Consider the following 21,747-nt stretch of genomic DNA (forward strand, 5'->3'; position numbering starts at 1 on the left):
AAGGCCAGCTCTGACTTTGCAGTTGTCAAAAATGAGCCAAAGACAGGTTACGGTTCAGCACAGTCCAGTGATTCATCCTGAAGAATTACAGATGGTGGGAAATACCCTCTCTGAGTTGTCAAAGCACAGGAAAACACTGCCAAATCTTGTTTTTATTTCAGTGGCTGAGAAGAAGTAAACTAGGAACCGGTGCACAAGTGAGAAATTAACTCTTCTGGTGTACCTTTTAACCTTTTCTGAGAATACCAACGTTTAATAAATATGGAACCATAAATTCCACTGCTAAAGGCACTAAAGTAGACAATGTTGCATTTTCCAAGATGAAAATACATCCAGTAAAAATTGCTTTTTTTCATGCACTTGGATATTTTCAGACAAGCAGAGAAATTGGGATGGAAAAAAAGTCATCTCCTACCCAAAGAAGAGAACAGCTCTACCTAAAGCCGCTGGGCTTCCTGTTCACTCCACACTCCGCCAGTTCTGCGAGAGCAAATACCACACTGACTATTTATTTAACTCTTCTACAAAGGAGTCCATTTTCTGTGACAACAACTCCCCATTCAATGATTCCCGTGTGATCCATATTGCAAAAGGGACTAAATGTCTGGTTTTTGAAGAAAACTGAACTGACTGCTTTACAGTTGCTGGGACAAAGATATCTTGTGTTACTCTACTGGTGATGAAACCATGATGTAAGCAACTCTAACTGCTGAACACTTCCTGAGACGGCACTCACAGGACAACAGCTTTGCTTTGTGCTGTTCCATGCCAAATTGTATAAAGGAGAACACACCTACCAGACAGGTTACCTGAAAGGTCTCTGTAGATCTTCTCTTGGTGATTTGTTTGATTAAGGGAATATAGCCATAAAATTGTATGCACAAACAGAAACATACCTTTCCACAGTTTTTCCTTTGTAATTTTCCTTTCCAGTTATCCTCTCAGGTAACTACCTCTGGGAAAGCACAAGTGTTTCTTTCAATGAGAGGAAAAGTGGAGGTTTCTATTTCTCTCTTAGCGTGACTAAAAACATTTTCATTTTCACTCTTCATCTCCCTGCTCCTTCTTAACATATCCCTGCATACATGCCATTAGCCAACAATCAGGGCATGCGGTAGAGCCCATTCAACATTCAGGCTTTTGGGCTGATGCATCTGACAAGCACCTTTATCTGTGAGTGTGTGTCAAGGTCCGTTCAGATCCCCTTTTGCCTAGATTAGTCTGTCATGTTAATTCACTTATTCACCATTCAAGTCATAAGATTTCAGAACTTATAACCCATAATTCTTAATATTGCGCACCTATGAGCAAAAGAAAATAATCAGTTACCTCGCTGACGGTGAGAGTGCCCATCTTTCCTCCTCCATCATGGTGCGGGCATCCCCTGTATCACACTAGGAAGCACAAATGCCTCAGCAGTCCAGCTGCTGTTGGATCCACTTCAAAAGTTTTTTGGGTAAGCTGATGTTTTATACCCTTCATTTTGTCTAGACCCTTTCCATAAGTTAGTGGATTCTGAGGAAACCGGCAGACAAAAGATAATGGCTGCAGGACACAGCAATTTGCAGGTGATCATGGCTGCACAATGGCCCTTTAGCTCTTCCTGGCCACCTGTCCTGCCTACCTGCTGCTCTTGCTTTGACCTAATGGTGTTGCTCCCAGAGTACATCAGGCCTTAGCATGAGCTGGGTTAGCCAAAATCTAAGCAGGAGTTGAGTGAAGTCACAGTGTGGAGATTTTGTGTCTCAGTCTTGTGCCTGAAAAGATTCATTTTAACTTTCCAGCTCTGGTGAAGTTGCTTGAGCCTTCACTTTTCCAACAGTGCTGTAATTTTAAAGTGAAAATCAAATGCCCCAGACCCGAGACAGGAGCTCTTAAGCTAGCAAGCGATGCAAGGAATGGTATAGGATTTCATCGCTGGTTGCAGCCTAAGCTCACGAGATAGGTGGCTACGGGCACAGCCCCAGAAAAAGGTAAAAACCCCAAGTACCATCACAGCCTCTTCTTGCTCTGGGGAAGCAGGATGCCACTGGAGTGCTGAGAAGACCATGGCTTGGTTAATTCTCCACATCTCACCCCGTCACACACTTGCTGTCATCTGAGAGGAGCAGGCATGGTGAAGGACGATTTTGCACTGAGCCCCGAAAGGCAGTGGCATGGCTCCTCTGTGGTCTTCAGGGAGGGCTGTGAGTTGAAAGTCTAGCTGAGAAAGGGGCGTACAATGCAAAAAAAACCAGCATGTAGGGGAAGAGCACACTGACAAGGGATGGAGTTACATCTCCATGTTGCACTCAGCCATGCTCAGAACTACCAGCAAGGGTCTCCTACAGTACCGCCTGCTCCCTCAGGCTGGGCTCAGGCCTGGCCGCAGGGGTAAGCCCAACCCTCTGTTAGTGAAGGGTCTTTGGGTGCCCTATGTCCTCACCAAGGAACACATCTGAGTGGAAAGGGAGCAGGAAATAGGTACAGGAAATGGGGTGTGAGTTTCTGGGTCAGCCTTTTGCTAGGGATACAGCCTCTGGATAGGCTCTGTTTTAACTTGTGGTAGTAGCTATACTTGTTATGGGGCATGCTACTGTTGTCCTTCACCTCTGAAAAATTGCATTTTGCCCCCAGAGAGACAGCTAGAGGACTTTGCAGTCTGTGTGGCAGGCCTTAGTCTGTTTTATTTCTATCTTTTAAGTTGCTCCAGCCTCAGGACTGATCCTTTCTCTCTATGTGAGAAGAAAGGCAGGCAAGTAGTGGGGAGCACCTTTCTTCTCCAGTGGGGCACATGTCTACACAACTGTATTGCATAAGGGGAGGTCTTGCACTTGATGGCCCAGGCACAGAGGCTGGTTGGGGCAAAACAAAAGCCCAGGCGAGGATAAGGATGGGTGGGAGCGACAGTGGTGCTCCAGGTTCATGAGGGAAGGGAAAATGCCAGCTGCTCAAATGGCACTCCATGAGTGGGGCATGATAGCAAAACTGCCGGCCCGGTAATGGAGCCCGGAGCAGTGAAGGAGAGGCAGGTGAGACCTGTGCTCTCCTCGTTACATGACGCACCTGCCTGCAGGGTATGGAGTTGGCTCCAACTGAGAGGAAAGAGAAAAAGGAAACTTCCTTCAGGAACAGGAGTCTTCAAAGCCATTTAAAAGTTTAGTAACTTTTAAAGCATTATTGGCATAAAATTTCAAGTGCTTTAAAGAGAAACTGTCCTCTACCTTGTTAGAAATAAGGGCTTTTTCTGTAATACTCCTATATTTTAATCCTAGATTGTGCTGCAAATACCAGTTTGGGTTAAGAATCTGGGTCTCCTTTTAAAACACCAAAATAAACCACCAAATGACATCCCGCCCTTCACCCAGTGGCATCAGAAACATTGTCAGGGTGGGTCTGTTGTGAAAAGCAACCTGTAAGAATAGCATCCTCTCTTCTTTTAACAGCTTTCCTATGCCACTGCCACCGTGTACCACATAGCAATGAAATACTTCTCTTTGCTTTTCACTCCTTTTGGTCTGCAGAAATAATGTTACTAAAAGCCATTTTATGGCACTCTTTTCCTGTTATTGTCCATCAATTTTCTATCCAGAACAAGTACGTGCAGGTTGCCCTAGAGGAAGGTGTTGAGAGGGGAGATGGATACGGCTGGGTGAAGTGCCTCTCTCTCTGGTAGGGCCTTTCTTACTGGTCAGGGGGACATGGGGGAAGGATTCAACCAGCTTACCCAATCTTGGCATGTAATCCAAAGACCCACAGAGCATGAACAACACTATTAGCAAACTAAATATGCTTAACAGGCAGATTGCTAAGACACTTGAATCAAAATCCCACTATGCTTTTTTTTCTTTCTATACAAATGCACTCCAATGAATTTAACTTCAGTGAATGAAAAGAATTAAACCTTAGAGCGCATGGAAAAGAGGGTTTGGGGGCTTAAATATTTCTCTTGTAGCGGTTTCTAATTCACACAGTGCTGAGCAGGTGAGGACAAATGCTTAGTTGCAAAATACTTTCTTTAACTTATAAATACTTCTCTATTTCTACCATCCAAATCATCTGAACAGAAAGAACAGGCAGCAGAAATAGCAAGGCTTGAAACTGTATCACAGTCTTAAGAATGAAAGGGCAAGGGCAAGCTCTTCTACTGGCAAGGACCCCGCATTTGGCTTTCCTGGGACCCCATGTGAGCACAGGTTCACCTCTAAAGAACACTTTTTAGGATCAGAGCTGAAATTATATCTTTAATGTACAAGGGTTCTTAGTTGTAAAATCTAGTGCTTAGGAGAGAGAGAGAGTTCCTAATGTGATGTGTTCATAATATGAAACTAGCTGCTGAACACAGGTGAAATGAAAAAATTGTCCTTGGAAGCTTTGAAGTTCTTTTTGTAACAAGCAAAAGCAATAGGAAATTATTTTCCAGTTTCGGTATTTTTTATGCAACTTCAAAAAATAGATGTTGCTCTACTCCACTGCAATTTTCTTTAAATGGATCTATTTCATTACAGAGTTATGTACTTTAATAGATGCTTTTAATAATACCTGGAGAATCTAAATGTTTTGTTTATCTCTTAAAAACTGAAAATACATATTCTTTTGATAAAGACCTTCAGTGAAGTTAATCTATGGTGACACCTTGTGGGAAAACACAACCTCAGATTTACATGACTAAATAAGATCTGGAGTGATTGAGGTATGGGGAGGAGGAGCAGCATTTTTTTGTGTTCGAACAGAATGCTCCTTCCATACACTTTGAAAGGACAGTAACATAGAAATTTATAGTAATGTTTGGGACTGCTTGGCAGAACTGCTTGGAGAGACACTTGAGTCCAGTTCTTCTGAAAAGCAAGATAAAAAAATGCTATGAATGTTTTGTTCCTGATTTTTCCAAAGCTTTTTCCTTGTGCCAGCATTGATACTGGTGCAAGGTGAGTGTGCAATTCTGCTGACTCAGAACAGTAGTTGTTTCTATTCACTTTGCACAATTTTAAATCATCAGGCAGGGAGTAAAGCAGTTCAGTAGATTTTCGGTTTTCTCATGACAGCTTTGTTATTGAAATGCTCTGAAATAAAAGGATTTTTTTTTTTAAAGACTGCAACTGTTTACTGTGAGTTCAGGAGGATGTATGGGTCTGATCTTGATCTTTTAGTGCTTTCTTTAAAGGGTGATTAAAAATTAAAATGTTCATGACTCTTTGAACTTGAGAACAGCACAAAAGCTTTGAACAAATGAAAGATGGTACTGTGGAGAATAGGAAGGAGTTAGTTGAATTATTTAATTTTACAGTCCGTTTTTTTGTGGAGATCACAAGGTGTCTGGAGAGCACTTCAGGCTTCTTGATTCTAACTTGTGGTTAGAAGAAAAACTTGGAGAAAAACTGTGCAAAACCTCTAAATGGGATCTCCCTGAGATTCCTGGGTTCTCGGTGAGGGATACCCAGGAGGCAGCATCTCCTACCTCTATGGGTGCAAGGAATAAAAACAAAACCATATTGTTAAAAACATTTAACCTGATCTACCTGAAAATGCCTCCTTAAGGAACTATTTGTGTAATTAAGTATTTGGAAAAAACGGCCCTAAATCTGTAGCATTTTGGTGTTCAGATACTGCTGGGCCTGGGGAGGGGGGAAGAAAATAGAGATGCTACTAACACACATATGCTTTCTAATTCACAGCAGGAATTTCTGTTGCAAACCTGTTTGTGAAAATTCATTAATCAACTTTTGACAGAACACATTTAAAATACAATTACCTTATTTCTGTCTTTTAAAGTTCAGTCATCCCTAAATTTGTCTGACACTGAGATATCATGTCCCAGGTGTTCTGCCAGGTTTCTCTTGCCACCTGTAGGCTAGAAAGCTGAATAAATAACACACAGAATGGAAAGTATATGCAATATAACCTATTATCCACTGCCAAGTTATTCAAAAGAACCTTGCCAGAGCATCAGTCTTTATGAAAAACAGCAAGCTAGATGTACTTAAGAAATGGGGCTTTGTGGTCCCACAGAACTTTTGTCAGGATGTTGTTAATTTATGACGACAAGCTGTGATGTTCAGTGTAAAATCATGGGATACTTTATTGTACTTGAGGAGGGTTCAAAAACTGCTCCAGTGCATAAGAGTAACTGTGCCACTCAAAAAACCTTCTGAGGAGTCCTTTGTGGAAATACCTCTGCCAGTGAAAAGCTCTGTGATTGTGTGGGTTGGCAAACGAATCACAACCAACTGTTCACCTTCACAAGTGGAGCTAGGCTGTGTCTTCAGGCAAAAGAATAAGGAACACACATGTAAATCTCTTTTACGGCTTTGTTTCTCACTTTATGTGCGCAATAAAACTTCAGGATCTGGGGTTGTCTGTGCTATTCTGCAGGGCTGAAATCACAGACACCTGCAACTGCACTGTAGTTTCTCCCTTCACTTGCCTGATGGCTCAGCAGCACTTCAGGTCTTCGTGTCTGTGTCACACCTGGAGAGATGCTCTCGGCACAGAGAAGCAGATTACAGATAACCTCTTTGCTGGGCCTGCAGGCTGAACACAGCAGGTTACTAAAGAGCCTTTCAAGGGATATCATCTTTTGGGATACTGTACTGGTTTTGGCTGGGATGGAGTTAATTTTCTTCGTAGTAGCTTCTATGGTGCTATGTTTTGGATTTGTGACCAAAACAGTGTTGATAACACAGGGATGTTTTAGTTATTACTGAACAGTGATTAACCACCATCAGGGCTTTTTCTGCTCCTTACATTACCCCACCAACAATTAGGCTGTGGATGCATGAGAAGTTGGGAGGGGACACAGCTGGGACAGCTGACCCCAGCTGACCGAAGGGACATCCCAGACCGTATGATGTTGTGCTCAGCAGTAAAAGCTGGAGGAAGAAGGAGGGGTGGAGGGCATTTGGAGTGATGGCATTTGTCTTCCCAAGTAACCATTATGCATGATGGAGCTCTGCTTTCCTGGAGATGGCTGAACACCTGCCTGCCCATGGGAGGTAGTGAATTAATTCCTTGTTTTGCTTTGCTTGCACCCACAGCTTTTGCTTTACTTATTAATCTGTCTTTATCTCAACCCCCGATTTTTCTCACTTTTACACCTTCCAGTTTTCTCACCCATCCCATTGAGGGGGAGTAAGTGAGAAGCCATGTGGGGCTGGGCCATCTACTGGGTTAAACCACGACAAGCACATATGTGAGGAAGTCATTGAATAAAGTCTAAAAGCAATTCCATGTCTCCTTAACCTGTTTCCTTCCCCTAACATTTGATTTCTGACATTATTTCTAATGGGGTAAAAGACCCCAGGCTGAACACATTTGAAAAGTACATGGCCAGTTAAAAAAAAAATACCTTACATCATTGTATAACAAATTTATTGGCCTTTGGAAGGGGGAAGGCAAGGCAGCCTGCTGGAATCCTTCCAGCACAATCCTCCTAGAAAAGAGGAACAATGTTCACGCATGTTCCACTGCATGTGAAGTCTTTTTAGGAGAGAAAAGGCCCCAATACTGCAAGATCTCCCTCCTAAAGTTCCTCAAACTTGCAGAAAGTGAGGACTCATAAAATTTGACAGAAGGGTTGTTTTTTACATCTTGCACATGTAGATCATAGTGCTCTAGAAAATGGCATAAGTTTCCTTAGTGTGAACTGGATGAAAGAGGGAAAATCCTGCCTTATGCAACAGCTCAAACAGGTCTTTGTCAAACAGGTCACCTGTGAGAAGGACCTTTCTCCAAATTTGCATTTTCAGGTAGAAATAGGTGCACTCCAAGACCTTCTTGGTGTGAGAACTTCAGAACTTCAGATGCCTCCTTTAGCTGCAATGAAGTCTCGTGACCAGCTTCCTTGTCAACTGTGGGAAAAGTTCTGTCTTTGGGGAAGAAGTAGCTCTGCAAGTCAAATGTGACAGGGTCTCCTGATGTCCTTCTAAGACGTGTGGAGCATAGATACTCTCAGCACCTTTTTTCATACACAGCTTTATATGTGGGAGAGAATTACCTGGCTCTTAACCTTGAACTCATAATGTCTTATATGTCGTTAATATACTGAGGTCAGGCTGGATGGGGCTGTGAGCAACCTGATATACTGAAATATGTCCCTACCCATGGCAGGGGAAGTGAACTAAAGGATCTTTAAAGGCCCCTTCCAACCCAAACCATTCTGTGATTCCATGATTCTATGATTTAAAGGCAAGAAGCTGGGCATCTAAACCAATATTAGATGCATAAGTTAAAATGGCATAATATTTTTAAATAATGCTTGTACCAACTTTGGAGTTCACTTTGGGCACCACAGTGATGACCTAAGGATGAAAAGCTGGAAGGAAAGCTTCAAAGCCTTAAGTTCAACATCTCATCCTTGCATTCAGTACATCTGTTTTTTTACTTTATTTAGGAAAAGGTCTGAAAAATGACTGTTCTAATACTATCTAAAATGGTCTTTCTTCATTACTGAAAATAGAAGAGGCAGAAGAATGAGAGAGGCTTAACATATCTTCATGCAGCAAGTTTTGGCAGGGGTTCCTCTCCAAGATAGGGATGAACAAACTACTACTAACTGGTTTCCAAATTATCCTTAAGGTATTTCTGGAAAATAGAGTGAAATGAAATGTCTCTTCCAACAAAAGCACCAGTGGTTTCCAAAAGGAGCAAGCCATCTTCTTGGGAGCACTTTTTAGCACATTAGAGGCTTCCAGATGTTCTTAGCTGTTCTTGATTGTATTCCAGACAGGATGCATTTTTTGCAGGTATGCCACTGGAGGTCACTCATGTACTAATAAACCCGTGTACAGTACTGGCTGCTGCAGAGGAGAAGGTAATTTCATAAATCACCCCAAAATTAACTCAGTTTGAACTGAAGATTACCTGAAAATGGAAGTGAGTTGGGAAATATGCTGTGTGGATATTTCTCAAATTTACGGTAGAATATATTAAAACTAGCGATTAAACTAATGATTTTTAGTTTTTTATAAAAAGACAGAAAAGCCCAACATTAGCAAGCCAAGTTTGCTTTGATCTAGCTACAGTAATAATGGAAATGCAGCACTTCTTTTTGCCAAAGAAAGCAAAAAGAGGAAAAGAAAACCACATTTAAAAATGCTCACTGAAGTCACAATTGCTGTGACAAGAAATTGCAAACAAAATGACATGTAAGATAGGAAGGGAAAGATTGTATGGGAATTGACTATGACATTTCTGATAGGAGAAAAATTGCAGGAAGAAGTAATCAACTCTATTTATATGACTCGTTTTCTTATCTCTACTTTCTGTTAATCCATTTTTATCACTACCTTTCAAACTTCTGGGCATACCTTTGCTAAAATTGTGAGTTGTCAACAAAAGGAACTTGTTAAAATGTTTTCCCCTTTTCCCCTAAACCAAAATTTTAGTATCGATTTCCTGCTCTGAGGTGAAGAATAAAAAAAATGCAGGTCTTCTTTCAGCAATATCAGTCCAACATCTCTTATCCCAGCTGGGCCAAACCCAGTTATTTTAATCCAAAAGCAAACTGCTGCTGGCTGGCAACTCTCTACCTTGGGTTCCAGGCCCATCAAGAGTCAATTAAAGTCAGACAGATACGTAAGTTAATAATTAAGGTATTGCTTACATATTATGAGGAAAAAATATGATTCAGAGCAGCTTTATTCACCCACAGAATAGGAGAAAAGATCTGTCTGTGGCATTTAGTGCTTGTACAATACTTTGTGCAGCATTGCCTTCCCTGTCTTTTTAACTTACTATTTATATAGTGCCATTTGATTCTGGTGGTTTCTAGGGGCCTTCTGCAGCTGCTGTCTCCTGGTGGCTGCTTCCTGATTGACAGGTTCTTGATTTAAAAGGATCTGCATGTTCAGTAGTTGACTGCCTGCTGATTAGGGGGTGCTGCACGAGCTTTTGTCTGCTGTGTAGGGGTGCTTGTTCAGTTGGGAAAGGGGAATACAGCAAGCAGAGCTTTTGGTAGTTTGTGTGAGTGCTGGGGAAAAGCAGAAACTCTCCTGCAAACACTGTGGGACTGTGCAACACCAGTGTTGATGAGCTACTAGGTCTGATCTTCAGCATCAGTGAAGAAAGTACCCTTGGCACGTCAGTGGTGACAGCCTAGGACAGGGCTTGGGCAGAGGGATATTGTGTTCAGGTGTCTCACTGGGCAGTGGGTGGTGGGGTCCTCCCCTGCGGGAGGTGTGTAGTGGTCCAGGTGCTGTGTATCCAAGGTCCTGCAGAAGGAGGTGTGCAGACTGTTCATTATTAAGGAGGGTAAATGGGCTATCGGCAGGGTCTCCACAGAGGTGAGAGCCTGAGCCTGAGGTGGAGGGATGTCTAGGGGCTGTGCTGGATTGATCAGGGGATGGGTACTACCCTGAGGGAGGTTGCTGAACTTCATGACTCCTGGCAGCAGGAGAAATGTTCCTCCTCCCTGCTCAGACCTGAGCAAAGAGAGTTGGTATTGAGCCCCAATAGCTGTGGGAGGGGAACAGATGCTGCTAAGGGAGGCTTCAGAGCCAGCTGTGCCCAGCTTGAGCATCAGCAGCAAGTGGTAGCAGTTGGAGATCCCATTCTGTGGGGAATGAAGGAACCTGTCTGCTGACCAGACATGCTGTCATGGGAGGTTTGCTGTTTGGTAGATGCCCAGATGTTGGGTGTTGTAGAGAGATAGCCAAGGCTCATCCGGTCCCCTGACTGTTACTACTCAGTGGTGTCCCCCAGGGGTCAATACTTGGTCCAATTTTGTTTAATATATTCATTAATGACCTGGATGAGGGGACAGAGTGTATCCTCAGCAAGTTTGCTGATGATACCAAACTGGGTGGGGTGGCTGACACCCCAGAGGGCCATGCTGCCATCCAGCGTGTCCTGGACAGACTGGAGAGCTGGGCAGAGAAGAACCTAATGAGGTTCAACAAAAGCAAGTGCAAGGTCCTGCACCTGGGGAGGAAGAATGCTAGGCACCAGTACAGGTTAGGGACGGACCTGCTGGGAAGTAGCTTGGAGGAGAAGGATCTGGGGGTTGTGGTAGACAGTAAATTATCCATGGCCCAGCAATGTGCCCTTGTCGCCAAAAAGGCCAACGGAATCCTGGGCTGCATAGGGAAGAGTGTGGCCAGTAGGTCGAGGGAGGTCATTCTCCCCCTCTACTCTGCACTGGTGAGGCCACAACTGGAATACTGTGTCCAGTTTTGGGCTCCCCAGTTCAAGAGGGACAGGGAACTGCTGGAGCGAGTCCAGCGAAGAGCAACTAAGATGATTAAGGGCTTGGAGCATCTGCCTTATGAGGAAAGGCTGAGAGAGCTGGGACTCTTTAGCCTGGAGAAGAGAAGGCTGAGGGGAGACCTTATTATGGCATACAAGTATCTAAAGGGTGGGTTGAAGGAGGATGGAGCCAGGCTCTTTTCAATGGTTCCAAGTAACAGGACGAGGGGCAATGGGCACAAGTTAGAACACAGGAAGTTCCGTTCAAATACACGGAAACACTTCTTTACGGTGAGGGTGACAGAGCACTGGAACAGGCTGCCCAGGGAGGTTGTGGAGTCCCCTTCCCTGGAGATTTTCAAGACCCGCCTGGATGCAGTCCTGAGTAATGTGCTCTGGGCAATCCTGCTCTGGCAGGGGAGTTGGACTAGATGATCTCTAGAGGTCCCTTCCAACTCTGATGATTCTGTGATTCTGTGATTCTGGGTGGCAAAGGACATGGAAACGCACAGGATGTCCCCTTGATCCTCCATGGGAAGAGGTCAGGTAGGAGGGGACACAATCCTGTGAGAGATAACAGCTGGTCACATGACTGCTGCCATAAGTAGTGCTTTGGATTTCATCACCATGGGTCCTTCTTAGAGAAACAAGGAAATCTAACAAAGTGGAATAAGAGTATCTTTGCCAACAGGTTTGTAAACCTGGTGAGGAGAGACTTAAACTTGATACTTTGGAGGATGGCAATAACTGCTTACACTAAGTGAAGGAATGGAGTTCAGAGGTAGTAAGTAAATGGGGCAGGGGGGTGGAACCAAGCTACCCCTTGGACAAGACAAAACAAGTCAAAAGGGAGCCTACCTTAAGTGTATGTATATAAATGGATCCAGCCGGAGAAACAAAGGAGGAATGAGAAACTGGTCTGTGCACAGATGCAGAACTGTTACATTCTTAGAAAAACTGAAATATGGTGGGACAGTTCACACAACTGGAGCTCTGCAATGAATGAAGGGCTCGTTAGTAAAGGCAGAAAGGGAAAATGAGATGGAGAGTTTTCCCCCATGTGAAGCAGCAGCTTAAATGCATGGAGCTCTTGTATACTATGGACAACATGCTGGTTGAGAGCCTGTGGATCAGCCAGGGTATTAAGTGTGGCATAGCACTGGGAATTTGTTACAGATCCACTTCCTCACCCTGATGGTTGACAGTCTCCTTTAAACATCTTAAGGAAGCCTACAAGGTAAACAAAAAACTTGGGACTGAGCTGCAACACGCACACAAAAAAGTAGTAATATACAGAATATACTGAATTTTGTATCAGCAATACTGAGGCCAGCAGGACTAGGGAAGTGATCATCCTCCTGTACTCGGCACTGGTGAGGCCACACTTCGAATACTGTGTTCACTTTTGGGCCCCCTCACTACAAGAAAGACATTGAGGTGCTGGAGCATGTCCAGAGGAGGGCAACGAAGCTGATGAGGGGTCTGAAGCACAAGTCTTATGAGGAGCAGCTGAAAGGAGGTTGTAGCGAGGTGGGGGTTGGTCTCTTCTCTCAAGTAAGAAGAGATAGGATGAGAGGAAATGGTCTCAACTTATGCCAGGGGAGGTTTAGATTGGATATTGGGAAAAATTTCTTCACTGAAAGGGTTATCAAGCATTGGAACAGGCTGCCCAGGTAAGGGGTTGAGTCACCATCCCTGGAGGTATTTAAAAGATGTGTAGATGCGGCACTTAGGGACATGCTGTAGTGGTGGACTTGGCAGTGTTAGGTTAACAGTTGGACTCGATGATCTTAAAGGTCCTTTCCAACCTAAATGATTCTATGATTCTGTGAAAATGGAAGCAAAAAGAGACTACAAAGGAAGAATTTAAAAACACTAAACCAGTGTATTAGGAAAGCCAAATTCAGTTGGAGTTCAAACCGGCAAGGGGAGATGTAGGGCAACAAGAAGAGCTTCTACAGCTGTATGAACAATAAAAAAGTAAACAAGGAAAACTCTGGCCTGTAATTGGTGGTCTTGTGACAGTGGATTCAGATAGAGCTGGGAAGCCCAATGCTGCCTTTGTCTTCACAAGCAAGACCCCCGGGTCTCTGTGCCCAGAGGCAGGGTTCAAGGAAGAGAGGAACTACCAGTAGTGGGAAAAGATTGACTTTGCTTCTGCGAACTTGTGAGGACACAACATCATGAATTCAGAACAATCCCGTACTGATTTCAACAACCAACTACCTGCTACATGGAATAAAGTTGTCGTGAGACTGCATGCTCTGAGATCATAAAAGTTTCAGAGAGACATATTCCAGACAGAACAGTGACAGAAATGTTTATTCAAAGTATCTCAACTCAGCCTGTTATGAATAAAAAATAATGCAGGGTTACCATAATAAATGGTTCGCTCTGAAATTTCCTTTTTTTGTCTCTTTGTCTTTAGTTGTATCCAATTACTCTGCTTCCTTTGATTCATCTTCCTTATCCTCTAAACCAGTAGTTCCTGTGGAGGTGAAGGAAAGACAGGACATAAAGACGCATTTTATTACAAAATACTGGAAAGTAATACTAGAAACCTAAAACATAATTCTAGGACTATGCGGTCTACCTCATTCATCATTCCCATTGCCTTTCATTGCCAATACTTGAATTTAACTGTTATACATTGTTTTTCAGCTGCCAGACAGACTCAGTACACACATGTTGAGTGCCAGCCAGCCCATATGTAACTCTGGAATAGCCAAAGAATGTTTCCTATTTAGACAAGTATCATAAGAAACATGGAGCAAAAAGGATGGAATTCCTATGTAGAAAAAAAATATGGTAATAAGACAGAGAATACAAGGCTGCAAGAAACCAGATTTTGTTACATCTGCTCTTCACAGTATGCATATTTTCTTCAAATCATTTCCTCTTACTATAACTTAATCTTGCTAAACATAAAGACAAGGGAAACAATATGTTGCCTAATTAATTATGGATGTAGACTTATGCTGAAAAAGGCATAAAATCCAACTCTCTAATTCTAGGAATAAAGAGCTGGAAGGAACTTTGAGAATATCTATCACATTCCTATGTTTTCATGCATTGGAATCTGTATCTATGCTGTCTTTGACAGATACTTGGGTCCATTTTCTCTTTGGGGGAAAAAAAAAAAAAAGAAACAAAAAAACAATGGGAATACCAGAACTGCTTCTTTGTGGTAGGCTAGAAAATTTGTTAGAACCAAGATCAGACAAAAATTGTTATTTGAGCCCAAAAGACTTTGAGACAAACCAGGCTCAATGAACTTTTGCCAAGTCCAAAGCAGAGCTATGCAGGAAACCAGCTTAGATTCCTGATGGATCTGATCCAAGGCCAGAGATCCCATAAGATGTCAGTCCTACACACCAGATAAGCGAGCTGTCTAGTCTGCCCTAAAGCACGAGTGCACCTTCAGAGGTGCTGGGCAAAAAATGAGAGCAAATAAAACTATGAATATTCCAAGAGCTGACCTAAATGTTTAGTGTGTATCTCCAGGCATTTTCACATGATTTAATAGTTTTTTTTTTATCCCTATGGATAGTGCTTTGCTTTGATTTATTGTAAAATGCATCAATTACAAATGGATAAATTTATCTTATGTTTTCATATGTCAGATATGTAAGCTTGTAAATGTCAACACTTAACAAATACAAACAATACAATTGGGTAGAGGCCTATAGGCTAAATATGAATAAACACAGATGCATCCTTTTGTTGCTTCTTAGCAATTTTGTATTTAAAACAGGCTTCTGAACTGCCTGGAAGAAAACCTAAGCATCTGAATTCCAAATCGTTTTGGTTTGTAAAAGAAACAAATCAACCAGAGATTGTTCAAACCATAATGCATAACAACAACTAAAATTAATTTCTTCAGATTTGTTTTGCTTGCTTTTTAACTTCAGTTGAGATAATAAGAATACATAGTTCCATTCATGACAGAAAAGTGGAGTGCTCAAAAGCCCCTGAATTTCCCAGTGTCTCAAATCTTATCTATTTTGTACAAATGAAAAAAAAAAAAAGTTTGCAAATGCAATCACTTATAAACTCAGCTTTGCAAGTGCTGTCAACTGTACATGCATGCATAAATAATGCTACACAGAAGTGTCATTTCTAATTTGTACTATTACAGTATATGAACCTGACTACTCAAAACCAGTTTACCATCTACAGAGGATTGCCCTGCTTATGAAAGGTAGAGATTCCCATGGTCTCTTCAGCTTGATAACGGACCTCTCAGCAGCAGCATGCCTGCAGCTGACTGACACACGTAATTCCAATACCTGATTGCTAACTGAAGAATGAACGTGCGTGTTCCATTCCTCACCTTGATCCTCCTCATCTTGATTTTCTTCTTCGTCTCTGCTTCCCCCATCTTCCTCTCCTGAACCTCTTGCTAGGCTAAAAGCTTCACTGGATACTTCTTGAAGAGAAGGCTCATCATCCCTACCCTCAGCAGACTCATCAGTGACTGAAACACGAGAAATTAGAAATGCCAAAGCAAATTAATTTTGACAAATACGCACTCAGCCATTGTTTTCATGCAGTAGCTAAAAACTTACTGAAATCTGCAGTCTTTACTCACATAAGAAATCCCACAAAACTTTCTGTAACTGTTTATAATCAAGTTTGTATAACAGTCCATGATATAGACTAAGGTGATCTACAGGCTTCCCAAGACAGTAGTATCTCATTATGCTATGTAAGAAAAAATAGAAATGTATGTATGTATGTATGTGTGTATGTATATATATATATAGTGCAGTTTATGAACAGGCATGGAAGTTCTCAACATTCTACATGTGGTAAATTATAGGAAAAAGAAAAAAAAAAAAAAAAGCCTCTCATACCACTTGATATTAAATGTGAAAAACCCAGTTTCAGGGGATAGTCAAAGCATGGAGTTTCCAGCTGTCCAGAAGAACAAACCTGTAATTGATGGCATTTTCTCCTTTTCAGTTACTGCTGCTGCTTCTCTTTCTTCCACCGTTTCTGCTGCTGCTGCCACCACTACGGAGACTTCTCTGGGAGAGGGTGGATTTTCCCCATGGGGGGTCCAGAGTGTTAAATTGGTAATTTCTGATGCTTTCCATTTTGGTGCAACAAGTAATGAGGGTTCCTCCTCTTCTTCTACCTCTCCTTTATCCTAGAAGACAACTCATGAAATCCAGCATCTCATCTTTCAGGTATTAAGGGACTAACATGATGGGTTTGTGTACTAAAAAATCTTTATCTGGGCTCAAAATGGCAATGACATGGCCTTTTAAAGTATTTACAAGTGGAGGAACTTCAGCAGCCACAAATCTTGGAAGAGAACTACACTTCAAACCATGATGAAGTCAGTTGGCGATTACTAATGATCAGTGCTTGCTAGCTTGCTCTCTTTAAGGTAAAAATTCGTCTCTCCCTGGAATAGAATGGCTGTGGGACCTGTCAACTATGTCTCCTCTTCTATGCCTGTCTACAGTATAACAGCAGCAAATAAGACCTAATGCTCTGTCTGGTAGATGCTACACTGTCTCTTTCACACAGGAACAGAGTGGCAAAACAGCTCTTTCTGCCTAAATCTTTGCTTAGGGAAGACCTTGGAATGGATCTAGGAAGCAGTAAGGTACTGCACAAAGCTTATGGTTTTGAAATTTGAAGGTATTTTTTTTTATTTAAAAAATCATGCTTTGTTTTACCCAAATATGAGGGACTCTTAGTAATGAAATCATTATCTGTATTACAAGCTAATTTATTTTAATTTTTTTTTAAATGGGCCTTGTTCTGCAATTATTTCAACTAAAGCAAAGAGGCAAAATTTAATCTTACTTTAGTGACAGCGCTGTCCCTTGCTTTACACAGTCACTACAGCATTGACATGAGAAGAAATTATTGTTCCTGAGAGTAATGATTTTCTGAAGCCGAGTGCTCAACCTTGGGTTCTTAAATTCATATTTAAACCACCACATCAATGGCCTAATATTCCAAAACCAGCACATCCAACAATTCCCAACTGAACTGAGGATACTGGATACACATCATTTTGGATACTCATATGAATCTGACACTTAATTTGAGGATCTCTTGCTTTTAGCTAAAAAAACCCAAAACATTCTCCATGTTTTGCATATCTCTATCACTAATTATAAGATATTATTATTATTATTATTATTATTATTATTATTATTATTATTATTATTATTATTATTATTATTATTATTATTATTATTTTGTCCTTGTCTTAAGAAACAATTGCTGCATTGGAGAATTTTCAAACAGTGTGTAATGGGAACTGTTCATAGAATCATAGAATCATCTAGGTTGGAAGGGACCTTTAAGATCATCCGAGTCCAACCATCAACCTCACAGTGCCAAAACCACTACTAAACCATGTCCCTAAGCACCACATCTGCAATGTGTCAGACAACCGAGGTAGCAAACTATAAGCTAAAATGTGGCATATTTTCTTGAAATCAAAACAGTAATATTAAGATATATTTCTTTTTAATATAGCTATTTTGCACCATATTAATCAGAAATGTTTCAAAACATTAATGCATGAAGGAGAAGGAAAAACAGGCCCTGATCCCAGCTGCTCTCTACAATTATTAGGACCTGTGGATATTAAGCCCCTAACAGGACCAGGACAACAATGGGACATATTTCCAAAACACAAATCTGCTGGAAATTACCATTTGTCTGCATAGCATCAAGCAATTAAGAAATATAAAAAGAAATATTTTTCACTATTTTCTGACGTTCAGAAGAAAGTGGTGTACAGGCTAAATGTACCCACAAATACATCTAAATTATTCTGCGGTTTGAAACTTCAAATGTTTTGGGAAGGTCCGAATTCTTCTAAACTTTAAGCAGAAGGGATCCCTGTCTGCAAGTAGTGCAAAGATCAGACCTTGTACTTGTCAAAGCTTACACAGTAGAGAAGCTAAAGAAAAAAGCAAAATGAAACCTCATTTAGTTCTTAAAAATGCATGAGTTTCTACCCCTTTTTGACTGGTTAGATCTACTTTAACATCAGTATCTATAAGGCATTTTATAGATTACTCAACAATAGATTTGATTTACTGAGTTCTCTGATATTCAGTATAATCTGTGTTATTTCTTTTACCTGCTCTGATTGTATGTATTCGCCATGCTGTTCACATCCAATATCAAAGACATACTTGCCACGACCTACAGGCTGCATAACAATACAAAGAAGTCAGCAAAACTATAAACTTAGTACATTCTAAGCATAGAAATGTAAAACATGCTTTACTACAAAATTCATACAATAGTCAGTAACAATATAGTTTGAAAGCAAAGTTGCAGAGAAACTTGGCATTCTGTCCTGCAGATTAATTTGGTTTCTTCTGGTACACTTATGGCACCAGAAATACTACAAAACATCGGGAACTTAGCTTCTTATTTTATGTGGAAACAGATCATATTAAGGCAATTCCATGCTAACTGTTCAGATGAATACAGTTTTCCAGCACACTTACATTTCCATTCAAAAATTTGCCCTTGAATCTATGGTTTAGGTAGATAAGTTCAGCTTCTCCTTCCTGGTTTCCATTTACCCAACCACCGATATATATAGCTCCTGTGTCTTTATAGACATATGTACCTTGTCCATGCCTAAGGAGAAAATAATAATTATGCTTTATATTCCTGAATATTAATAATATAGACTATTGTCATACTTAAGGTATTACAACTGTATTATTTATTAGCTGAAATGACTCAAGCTGGCCTAAATTGTCAAGGTCATCCAGTAGCACTTGATTTGCTGTGGTCAGCCATACTTGGAAAATAATCTTTGCATTTTAAAGTCATTGGGTCACTTGAAACATCACTGCAAGAATGAAACAAACCTATTGTGGTTAAACCATTCTCCAGTATAGGTGTCTCCATTTGCATATGTATACACTCCATAGCCATGTCTCTGGTCATTCACCCAGTCTCCTTTAATGAGAATACAATAAAAACAGAGTGAGATGTGGTATATTTCAATTGTATGATACAGTGGACAGTCTGTAAAGTTATCATTCATGAATTATTAGAGAAGGAAAAGGAATTTATGACATCACTGTGTTTCCTTACTATTCCTTACTCTAAACCCTTGTCTTTTTTCTTCTGTCTGTCTCTCTCCACACATATTTGTGCAGCTGCCTGATCTCCCTTTCACTCCAAACACATTTTGTCCATCATGGTCTACCTCCATTATCTTAAGACGAACACAAGAAGCCATGTAGCATCCTGTTTCTATATTTACATTTGGTAATGTATTACAGTTTCATTAGATAATGTGACATCTCCACTGAAATAAAAAGGGGGACTACTTTAGTTTGAATCATTTGCTAAAATTGCCCTGTCAGTCTGGGGGCATATATACTCAAAAGGATGCTAGATTGTGTGTCTTAATTAATAAAAAAATCACAGGTGGGTATGCTCCTGTAAGGCAAGAATTGGGCTGCTCTTTTTGTTCTCTGCTTCTAGCCCTCACAATGCGGATGTTCTTTCTTGCCTAGCTTGGAAAGGAGGGGGGGGGAATATTGTCCCTTGAAGCCTAACTGATACTCAGAAGGTTTTGAGTACGGTCCTGAAAAAAGGGAAACAATGTGAGTCTCAACTTCTTCAAACTTCAGAGTCATCCCAGTCCCTGAGTAAGTGCTCTAATTGGTAGAATATTTTTTAAGGATGGACCTAATAAAGTTCTAAAATACTTTATACTGAACCCAGTCTGTGGTTCTAATCATCATTCAGAAATATGTGATTATACTCTCTTCTACCAAGATTGCACCGATTTGTAAAAGATGCTTAATATTTGTCAGGACTTGGAACATCCCACTTGAAAGGAGGACATGACAAGAATAAACTGCTACTAAACATCGCACTTCTCACAGTGATTGACATAAAGCCACACTTCTTAGAGCTTATAGTCAAAAAGGAATAAAAGGAAAACATTTCCTAGAAAATGTATGCCCTTAAAATAACATGCTCTCCAGTTCACTATCTCCTTGCATTCCACACACAGGGAGGGAACTGGGGAAATGTGTCCTTTCAGTTACAGAAATCTTTGCAACTAGGTTTTACCTTCATATTTTGATCCATCTGGATAAAAAAAAATGCCCTGGCCATGCTTTTTGTTTTGAAGATATTTCCCAATGTAGCAAGCACCATTTTGAAATCTGTAGGTCCCCTGAAACATATTTGGTATAGATAAAATACTTGTCAGTTCTCACTCTTGTTTCAATATAGTGCCCAAACTAACAGAACTGCTGAAACATATGCACAACCACTGTCTTCTGTCACTGTCTCACCTGTCCACTTCTGAAACCATGTTCATATTCTCCGTCGTATGTGTCACCATTGGGTAGACGGGCTTTTCCACGGCCATGTCGCTCACCTTCTGAATTGCGCTCACCATCATACTCCTGATCAAATGTGACAAAAAAAAAAAAAGGATAAGATGTTCCAGAGGGCTAGACCTGACTGAATCTAACCTCGTTAGACCGAGCAAAACAGGTGTTTGCTCAAAGCTGCTCCAATTCGGCTTTGAATCAGAGATTGCAGGAGCACCTGGCCAACAGATGTGCTGCTTGGGCAGACACTTTCCTCAGATCCTGGCGCCCAGAGGCTCTCCTCCCCTTCATGACACACTACTGGAAAGTCTGGACAACTTGTTTTCACCCAGTGGAGAAAGTTCGGCAGGTCCCAACACAAATGGCACAGCCTCACTTCCCAAACTCCCGTCCCCACCGGCGAAGCGCCTCAGGAGCTCTCCCAGGCCCGGCACGATATTTAAGACCCCGTGACCGGTAACGTTCACTCTTCCCTTCCCCACTGGCTCTCCCCAACCCCCTGCCCGAGGCGCCCGTGGCCGTGAGCCGCATCCCGCCCTCGGCGGCAGATGCTCTCGGCGGGGACGGTCCCCCCCACCCCCCCGCCGTAGGGCCGCCTCCACCCGTTGCTGCTAAGCCGCCAGCGGCACCCCCGGACGGACCCCCAAATCGGGCTCGGCCTCCTCCGTCTCCTCCTCCGAGCTCAGGTCCGACATGGCCGCGGCGTCGCCGTCACCGTGGCAACCACGGCGCGCGGAGGCGGGGAGGAGGGGGCACGGGGGGGGGGGGGGCGGGGCGGAGGGGGCACGCGCTGCTGCTGTCCCGGGTGCTGAGACCAACGGCAGCTCCCGCCCCTCAGCGCGGTGGCGGGCGGGGCGCGGGGCGGGGAAGGGGTGGTGGGGCGGCCCCGCCGCCGCCTCGCCGCTGAGGGGAAGCGCCGGCGGTCGGCGCGGTGTTACCGAAAGCGGCGATCCCCGCCGCCCCAGGCGGCCTGCCGGGCTGCCTGGTGGCTCTCGGCGCGGGAGTGCCGGGAGGGGTGCGGCAACCGTCAGAGGACTGTCGTGTTAATAAAAGCGGGGGGGGGGGGGGGGGGGGGGCGCCTTCCCACCGGCGCTGATCTCCCTTCTGCTTCTGGCGCTGAGCTCTCCCCGACCTGTACCTTAAGTGTCGTGAAAGAGATCGGTGACGTTTGAGATGACACCTGAGAACCCTCAGTCCTCTGAGAGCTCCCTGCAGTTTGGCCGGTTTGGCC

The 21,747-nt window shown here is 42.5% G+C and overlaps 1 protein-coding gene across 1 annotated transcript; it reads right to left on the reverse strand.

Annotated features, from left to right (window-relative positions):
- Positions 1 to 13,460: 13,460 nt before the first annotated feature.
- Positions 13,461 to 21,211, reverse strand: RSPH1 (radial spoke head component 1; the record flags this gene model as incomplete). The annotated part of the gene is made up of 9 exons (XM_082497795.1): positions 13,461 to 13,648; positions 15,494 to 15,637; positions 16,096 to 16,312; positions 18,278 to 18,349; positions 18,654 to 18,789; positions 19,026 to 19,116; positions 20,248 to 20,353; positions 20,475 to 20,588; positions 21,158 to 21,211. 9 exons carry the CDS (start codon positions 21,209 to 21,211, stop codon positions 13,599 to 13,601), a joined length of 984 nt encoding a protein of 327 aa, XP_082353921.1. The 3' UTR covers positions 13,461 to 13,598.
- Positions 21,212 to 21,747: the final 536 nt, after the last annotated feature.

Source organism: Vanellus vanellus (genome assembly GCF_965231255.1).
Source record: "Vanellus vanellus genome assembly, chromosome: 1".
Classification (NCBI taxonomy): Eukaryota; Metazoa; Chordata; class Aves; order Charadriiformes; family Charadriidae; genus Vanellus; species Vanellus vanellus.